The sequence below is a fragment of the Tupaia chinensis genome, unplaced genomic scaffold (assembly GCF_000334495.1).
Source record: "Tupaia chinensis unplaced genomic scaffold, TupChi_1.0 Scaffold144426_1, whole genome shotgun sequence".
In the NCBI taxonomy this organism is placed as follows: domain Eukaryota; kingdom Metazoa; phylum Chordata; class Mammalia; order Scandentia; family Tupaiidae; genus Tupaia; species Tupaia belangeri.
Genome location: NW_006204286.1, coordinates 126860 through 127875, shown reverse-complemented (window position 1 = coordinate 127875; position 1016 = coordinate 126860). Strand labels below are relative to the sequence as shown.

General features: G+C 33.7%; 1 protein-coding gene across 1 annotated transcript in view; it reads left to right on the top strand.

Annotated features, from left to right (window-relative positions):
* Positions 1-1016, top strand: part of POF1B (POF1B actin binding protein) — a 68500-nt gene that overhangs the window by 34152 nt on the left and 33332 nt on the right. Inside the window, exon 6 of the mRNA XM_006167017.1 lies at positions 582-708. Within this exon, the coding sequence (XP_006167079.1) occupies positions 582-708 (127 nt within the window). The remainder of the gene's footprint in view (positions 1-581; positions 709-1016) is intronic.

Below are 1016 nucleotides of genomic sequence, written 5' to 3'. Positions count from 1 at the left end.
TTCCCATGTCAAATTGACTAGTCAGTTCAAATAATAAATGGAGGGAGTTTGCCAAGAAATATGTAAAAACACATTGCATTGAATCGTGCAGGTTTACTTAATCTAACTTTATAATATACTAATAAATCAAACTTGCTTTCACTGAGAATACGCAAATCCAAATTAAAGTAATTATTCTATAGTCAGTATAATTCAAATAATTCATGTTTTCTTTTCCCACAGAAAACAGATGAATGAGTAAGCCATGGTGGTGATAATGGGAAATTCAATGATTTTAGTTACCAGTTTTACTGTTTTATGAAGTACCTATATTCAAGGATGTTTACATGTTATTCAAGTTTTGTGTTCAGAGGATCACTTAGATTTGAAACTAAATTTAGAATGCTATCGCAGTTGGATTTTCTCTTAAATTCCTTCCATATTGAAAAAATGTGTACTTCAGATGCAAAGTCAATTTAGTGGCTTGATTCATGTGATGACTAAAACAAGTTATTTTATTTTTAAATTTCACATCAAAATATTTATGAACTTGGAAAAATTTAATATTTTTTGTAATTGTTATTTATATTTGCTTCAAATCTTAATTCAGGATGATGGCCCTGAAAAATTGGACCCCAAATATTTTGGAGAATTGCTTGCTGATCTCAGCCGTAAGAATACAGATCTGTATCACTGCCTGTTAGAACATTTGCAGAGAATTGGAGGAAGGTACTGTAAACATATTATCTACCTTGAAGTTTTAGCTATCAAATATTTTTCAGCATTGTACTATTTTTAAAATAGACTTTTTAAATTTTTACTTTTTTCCAGAGGATGCGTGCATTTGCCAGAAACAGAGAGAAAAGTGAGAAAGCACCACCCCTATGGGGAACAGTCAGGCTTCAATCCCATTTCTTCCTCCTTTTGGGATTTTGGGCATGCGCATACATGTGCCTGGAGAGTTTCTCAAGCCACCAGGTCCAGGACTCGGACTGCACAGTCTGCAATGTCAGCTGCCTTAAACACCTGGCCATTGG